At 41.0% G+C, this 7,689-nt stretch overlaps 1 protein-coding gene across 1 annotated transcript in view; it reads right to left on the bottom strand.

Moving 5' to 3' along the window:
* LOC107712192 (1-phosphatidylinositol 4,5-bisphosphate phosphodiesterase beta-1-like) overlaps window positions 1-7,689 on the bottom strand; it is a gene marked incomplete at its 5' end in the record, with an annotated part of 26,475 nt that overhangs the window by 12,449 nt on the left and 6,337 nt on the right. The window contains 11 exons of the mRNA XM_016517352.1: window positions 633-748; window positions 902-1,006; window positions 1,089-1,188; window positions 1,273-1,437; window positions 3,749-3,903; window positions 4,125-4,249; window positions 4,371-4,455; window positions 4,535-4,628; window positions 6,261-6,325; window positions 6,404-6,541; window positions 6,899-7,130. Of these exons, the coding sequence (XP_016372838.1) occupies window positions 633-748; window positions 902-1,006; window positions 1,089-1,188; window positions 1,273-1,437; window positions 3,749-3,903; window positions 4,125-4,249; window positions 4,371-4,455; window positions 4,535-4,628; window positions 6,261-6,325; window positions 6,404-6,541; window positions 6,899-7,130 (1,380 nt within the window). The remainder of the gene's footprint in view (window positions 1-632; window positions 749-901; window positions 1,007-1,088; window positions 1,189-1,272; window positions 1,438-3,748; window positions 3,904-4,124; window positions 4,250-4,370; window positions 4,456-4,534; window positions 4,629-6,260; window positions 6,326-6,403; window positions 6,542-6,898; window positions 7,131-7,689) is intronic.

Here is a 7,689-nt window from a genome sequence, read left to right as displayed (position 1 = left end):
ACACACACACACACACACAGACACACACACACACACACAAACACACACACACACACACACAGACACACACACAGACACACACACACAGACACACAGGCTAGAGAAACTAGTTGCCCATTTGACAAACCAACACAAAGACTTGAACCAGATAAATCAAAAGGGCAAACAGAAGTAGTGATCAGACCCTAACTACCAGTCACTCTGATAATCCACTAATGTAATGCTCAGAGGACTAGTACTAGTCAACGCATGTCTTGAGTTAACAGCTGCTAGTGATGTCCCACTAATCATAAACACAAGAGGATCATTCATCTTTGACAGCAAATTTTTTTTCCAGTAATAAATATGCATGCAAATTACAGCGAAGTGCAACAGTTTCCATACGGTGTTCGGCAGTGATCAAAAATGACTTAAACATTAAATTTTGAATCGATTTCTTCTTGTAAACCCAGGATCACAGAACTCGCTTCTCCACTGTGAATAGAGCGCCATCTGAATCCATGAGTTTTATCGCTGAGGCTGAGCTCCACATGAGAAACAATTACCGTCTGAATAGGGTTTTCTTAGACCAGCATCCTCACATCCAGAGGCAGTGGAGCGTGGCGTTTGCTCGAGCAGTTAAACTCACTCACCTCTTCTCTGTCGGTCTCCTGCGCTCCCTCCTCTTGTGTCAGAGCCGCCAGCTGATTGGCTCTCTGCTCCATCAGACTGATGTACAGGATGGGATTGGACAGGGCCTCGATCACGTCTGACACAAACACAACAGACGTTACAGCACGCATCAAAACACCAGAATACATGCTGAAGCTCTTTCAGTCTTAAAGTACAGCACTGAGGAAAAGTGTAAAAGCATAACGAAGCTGTGATTTATCTCTGACTCTGATTTATTTGGCTCTTGTACCTGCAAAGGTGTCTGGGACGTAGTCTTTGACCTCAGTGTAGATGAAGACGGACGGAAGCGTCAGCGTCTGGTTCTTCTCGTTCCTCAGACTGATGTAATGATATCCTGCAGCAGAGAGACGCACGCTTTAATGAGTGCGATCTGTCCTCGTGCACTTCCACATCCAGAGAATCAAGCGGATACTTGCCGGGTCGGATGGCACACACTGGGATGATGCGATGGCCGATAAACTTCCCGTTCTCTTCGTACACAGCTATCCTCAATGATGCCAGCGTGGGAAGAACCACCTGAAACACACGGCTCATCAGAATCAAAGCGTCTGAAGGAGAAGCTGCCTGATGATGGCTCAGTGCTCGTCACTGCAGACGTACTCTTTTGAAGACCACTGGATCTTCATCCCACACCGGATTGACGGCATTGCCTTGAGACGTCTTGGTCTTAAACGCTTTCCGTTTGGTGTCCACCGGCAGGCCGAACATTTCCACCTCCACGTAAACACCGACTCTCTTATCGGACAGAAACTGGCTGGATATGATCTGAGAAAGACACAGAAACCTTATTCAACACCGCATGAACTGCAGGAGCTCCCAGATATTCTCTGATCTGCTGGATTTGACAGGAGCTAGAGATGCAGTGAAACATCTCTATCTGGATACTTACTGGCCAAAAACCAAACGTGTTTGATTTCAATGAGCCTTTTGATTCAAGCTCGACAGCATATATATATATATATTAGTGACTGCAGCAACTGCCCTCTAGTGGTGTGATCTAACGCTTTCCGTTTGGTGTCCACCGGCAGGCCGAACATTTCCACCTCCACGTAAACACCGACTCTCTTATCGGACAGAAACTGGCTGGATATGATCTGAGAAAGACACAGAAACCTTATTCAACACCGCATGAACTGCAGGAGCTCCCAGATATTCTCTGATCTGCTGGAGTTGACAGGAGCTAGAGATGCAGTGAAACATCTCTATCTGGATACTTACTGGCCAAAAACCAAACGTGTTTTATTTCAATGAGCCTTTTGATTCAAGCTCGACAGCATATATATATATATATATTAGTGACTGCAGCAACTGCCCTCTAGTGGTGTGATCTTCAAAAACATACAGACTCCAACAACTATTACAAATATCTGTAAAGTACACTGACTACTGCATAGAAACAAATACAGAAAAATATGCCTCGTGTTAATGTAATTTTGACTTGAATCAAATGTTTTTGACACTTTGTGCTGTGCAGGACTCAATCACTCTCGAGCTGATTTCACATCCACAGCTTCATAAAGACTGGTCAGTCTGAATGACCCACACCACAGAAAACACTGCTCTGAAACAGTTTCATTATCGACATGATGCTCACAACAAAAACACACCATAGCTGTAAGTCTGCAAACAGGAAAGTCACAGCTCAGATTTTAAGGGTCATCAGAATAATCTCATTGATCTCCTCTTTTTAATTTGCACAGGAGTAAAGTTGTGGCGCACAGACGCATTATAGATGCATAAATATACACTACCGCTCAAAAGTTTGGGATCAGTAAGACTTGCAATGTTTTTTTAAAGAAGTGTCTTCTGCTCATCAAGGCTGCATTTATTTGATCAAAAATACAGAAAAAACAATAATCTTGCAAAATGTTATTACAATATAAAATAATGGTTTGTATTTTAATATCCATTAAACTGTAATGTATTTATGATGTAAAAATAATGGTTTGTATTTTAATATCCATTAAACTGTAATGTATTTCTGTGATGCGCAGCTGAATTTTCAGCATCATTACTCCAGTCTTCAGTGTCACATGATCTTCAGAAATCATTCTAATATGCTGATTATTTATCAGTGCTGGAAACTGTTGCTGCTTCATATTTTTTGGGAAGCTGTGATACTTTTTTCAGGATTCTTTTATGAATAAAAAGCTAAAAAGAACAACATTTATTTAAAACAGAAATCTTTTCTAACAATATACACTAGCGTTCAAAAGTTTGGGGTCAGTACATTTTTATTCTTTCTTTTTTTGAAAGAAATTAAAACTTTTATTCAGCAAGGATGTGTTAAACTGTTAAGAAGTGATAGCAAAGATTTATATTGTTAGAAAATATTTATATTTTGAATAAATGCTGTTCTTTTTAACTTTTTATTCATCAAAGAATCCTGAAAAAAGTATCGCAGTTTCCAAAAAAAATATTTGGCAGCCTAACATTGATAATTCTAATAATAAATCAGCATATTAGAATGATTTCTGAAGATCATGTGACACTGAAGACTGGAGTAATGATGCTGAAAATACAGCTGCGCATCACAGAAATACATTACAGTTTAACACATATTCAAATACAAACCATTATTTTATATTGTAATAACATTTTGCAAGATTACTGTTTTTTTCTGTATTTCTGATCAAATAAATGCAGCCTTGATGAGCAGAAGAGACTTCTTTAAACACATTACAAGTCTTACTGATCCCAAACTTATGAGCGGCAGTGTATATATTCAAACAGCTTGAAATGAAATGTGGTAAATAACCAATCGAGAAAAATAAGCTTGATTCAAACAATCAAGAAGGTTAATGGGATGTTTGATTTTTCTTTCTTTGTAAAACTGAACCAAAAGCACCATTTATTAAAGTGCTAACGAGGTGTATATTGTTTAATGACGTAATTAAATCTCATTAAACTTTCATTTTCTCTAGCGATGACCCAAAATAAAAATGGGCCGCAAACTGTCACTGATTAAACCTCTACATATGATATCATGATCCATATTTCATACACATACTGTACTTCATCTCCTTTTGCAGATATAACGTATCGTTCTACATCTCTAGTGAAGACATTCGCTCACCTTCACAGACAGCGTGTGCGCTACGATCCCGTCGACTGTATTCTGAGTGAACGGGTCAAACTGTTTGTCCGTCCGTCGCATGAACTCTGGCTTCAGTCTGTAGCCGCATTTCCCGTTGTACTCAAAGATGCCCAGATTCAGCTGCATGGGCAGATCTGCCAATCACACACACAAGACCGAAACCAAGCACATTAGTGCTAATACATGACCAAACCAGTCAATAAACGGGACGGTGCGCTGGGACGGAGATGCACAGAAGAGAAGAGGGCATTTCTATGAGCAACTCCTATCTGAAGAAAAGCTTCATATTACAGGCTTTAAACAAACACATAGTTTAAAGTGGCTTTGACCTGTCAGGTGAGTGAGCTGAAGGTACCTATGGTCTGGAAGTTCAGAGCGACCAGCTGACATCCGGCGTTCCAGAAGACCTGAGGCATGTAGTTCGAGGAGTCCACTCGAGTTCCTTTGGGATAAATTCTGCTCAGCTGCAGTTTATTATACCTGCGTGAAGGAGTTAAGTTTCTCTGACACAGGATGGAAAGAGCTTTTACACCTTTTACACAATTTCACTTCATTTGAAAGAATGTTCCACCTGCAAAAGTGCAATAAACACAAAAGATACTCGACGAACTCCACCGGCGATTCTTTGAGCAGCTCCAGCGCTTTGGTCTCCACAAACGATGACATTTCATAACTTCGATCGATTTCTGTGGGAAACGAATGAGAAGAGTTACTGATCTTACAGCGCAGCTGCGTCAAACACATCTCAAGAACAGACTGACTTACTTTTGCAGGCCTCGAAGGAGTTGAATTTAACAGGCTGAATGTAGTTGACTAAGTTGGACATCTCCTCTGTGGCGAAGGCTTCATTTACCGTCCCCTACAGACAGCAGAGACACGTGTCACTCCAGCGGCGTACAGATCCAGACTCACACTCTAACTAAGGAGTAACCATTCAAAATGAAAAGGTCCTCAATCCTGACCAACAGAAAATGTCGACACACTGAGCAATGAAAGCCGGAGTGCTGCTCTTGTGATATAACGCTGCGCTCTCAGAGGTGTTTCATCACATCAGTGCATGTACCGACTGGAGATGAACCCAAGAGAAAATCACAGTTTACAGTGTATAATGTCTAATAACGCTACAATATTTTACTGGATAAGCAAGCACTGTCATTAAATATATATATATATATATATATATCCATATGTCTAAAATAATTTAGTATTTTCAACTAAGCAGAATTATGAATAGCTCTTTTCATGATGTGGTCACCACTGGAATTCAATGAACTGTAATTTACGTAAAGTTTTATGAGTGAAAACTTCACTGAATCAATGATGAACTGACTTTAACTGATAAACTGACTTGCATTATCGACACCTTTTTCCTGTTTGACTCTGTAAAGCTGCTTTGACACAATCTGTGTTGTATAAAGCGCTACAGAAATAAAAGGTGACTTGACTTGAGTAAAGGAAAGGAACTGTTTCAAAAGTTTTTTGTTTAAATTCTGGATTTATTTAAATCATTGTGAGAACAACAAATCATGAATTCAATTTCTCGGATAGAACCAAATTGTGACGTGAGTATTGTTACTCATGTCCTACCCCCCCACACACTCACTCACACACTCACACACACACTCACTCACACACTCACACACACACTCACTCACTCAAACTTTCTTTTAATCAATACTGTACCACGATATGGTGATGGCAACAGATGACAATACCATAGGTACGTCAAAGAATACCAAGGTATTAACATTGCAAACAAAAAACCATAGTATTACCTTGGTAAATGTAAAAAAAATAAACAATGATACTTGGAAAAAGAGTACATTTTTAGAGTAAATTTACTAGCTTGCATTTGTGTGTGTGTGACAGACTGGGGCCAGGTTCACTCTGAGCCAGGGCACCATGCCCTTTTGTTTCTGTGTAATGGGATCTAGGGCAGTCGACCCCTGCTTGGCAGTGTGTTAGCCGCAGTTCTGTGTTGAGTGTTCCATTTCACTCCATCACTTATTCACTCACTCACTCACTCACTCACTCACTCACACACACTCACACACACTCTCACTCACACACACTCACTCTCACTCAACACACACTCACACACACTCTCACACTCACTCACACACTCACACACACACGTCTGGTGCATTAAGCATTATAAATAAGGGTGACCTGACTTGACGCACTCATCACTTGACAAATATGTGTATAATTCTCAGAAAACCAAACCTTCATGACTTCATTTCTTCTGTGAAACAGCGTTTCGGTTTGTTGTTCCACAGAAACAAGTAATTCAGGTTTGAAAAACATTAGGGAGAGTAAATTGACAACGACAAATAGTTTTGTATCTCAGGTCCCAATCGTTGGAATAAACAGTTGTAAACAATCATAACTCACGCGCCTCCTGCAGGAAGAAAAACTTTAACCCATGAAAACATTACCTAGAAACACATGAGAGCACTCAGATGACACACAGCACGTAAACATCACTTACCTCATCCATGGACTTCTTACTTTCATCGTTATCTTCCTCCGCATCACTCTCTGCGTCCGCTTCTGCTGATCAACACACGACACCGTCCAACATCACTAACCAGTCTGAGGCTCTTTTTACAAGCTTCACGTTCAAACACTAACCTTTATCATCGGCCAGACTTGCGTTGTGTGATAGCGACCCTGTCGTTTTATCAATCGACTTCATTCCCTGCAATCTTCTTTCGCCTGCCTCGTTCCCGTCTGCATGAATGCTGATGTGAATCTCCTGATGTGTCGACCCTGTTACAAAACACATGTACGGGTTATTATTCAAGACTGGTTAGTGTCTGACCTGACCCACAGAGACCAGGCAAAACACCAAGTCCATGATAACTATGGGTCAGCAGGGGGCAGCGAGAGACCAGCAGCAGGAGAATCTGTACTCTTGACTTCAGTTTACACACACATCAGCTGATGGGGATCCTACAGCAATGACAGACGCAATCCAGCAGTTTTATTAGCTGATGAAAAGAATGATCTCTAAACATGAATCTGAAGGATCTCGTATCAGAAGCATCCTGAGGATGTTATAGCACCGCAGGTCAAAAGCATTAGTGCTTTAGTGCTTAAAAAACAAAAAAAACCTTAAATGCTCACAGTGTGGCTCAGCTGACTCTCTGATGACTGCAGAATGAGGTGTTTTTGTGTGTGCACCTGCGCTGGGAGACGAGGGCTCGCACATGCTGGACGTGTCGCTGCAGGGGTTGGACGTTTGCTCGAAGAGCTTCTTCTTGGTGCTGCCGTCAGCTTTGTGGGAATTCTTCTTGTTCTTGATGAGGATTTTGCCCATCAGGTCCACAGGGCTGGGCAGAGGAACAGCGGCCTCCAACTGCACACACCAGAAAGACCCAGAGAAATGTGTCGCTAACCGAACAGTGATTGACATGCATGAACTCTGTGTCTCCAAATTATCATTTTATAGGTTAGAATGAACAAAAACTCTTCTGTAAATATGATAAAGATAGACAGACAGATAGATGGATGGATAGATGGATAGATGGATAGATAGATAGATAAATACATAAACTGATTCATAGGGCCCTACATATGCCAAGTGTTCCTGGTCACATGATTGATGAATCATTATATTATATTTACATGCACACTCTTTTCAAAAACCTGTAACACTATAGATCAACATGAGGAAGAGTAAATGATGACAGAATGATGATTTTTGGGTGAACGATCCCTTTAATGGAAAAGTTACAAATTGGCCTTCATACGACTCCAGATCACTCATGAAGAAGAAAGACTCGAGGAAACGACACTTTGGGTGATAGATGGGTCGACATTGACATGACAGAGAACTGGGACTGATCAGACTGAAGAGTCACTGTGTGTGTGTGTGTGTGTGTGTGTGTGTGAGAGAGTGTGTGTGAGAGAGAGGG

The sequence above is a fragment of the Sinocyclocheilus rhinocerous genome, unplaced genomic scaffold, assembly GCF_001515625.1.
Source record: "Sinocyclocheilus rhinocerous isolate Xijiao unplaced genomic scaffold, SAMN03320098_v1.1 scaffold2764, whole genome shotgun sequence".
NCBI lineage: Eukaryota > Metazoa > Chordata > Actinopteri > Cypriniformes > Cyprinidae > Sinocyclocheilus > Sinocyclocheilus rhinocerous.
The sequence above is the reverse complement of the archived record's forward strand: the minus strand, read 5'-3'. Positions and strand labels throughout refer to the sequence as shown.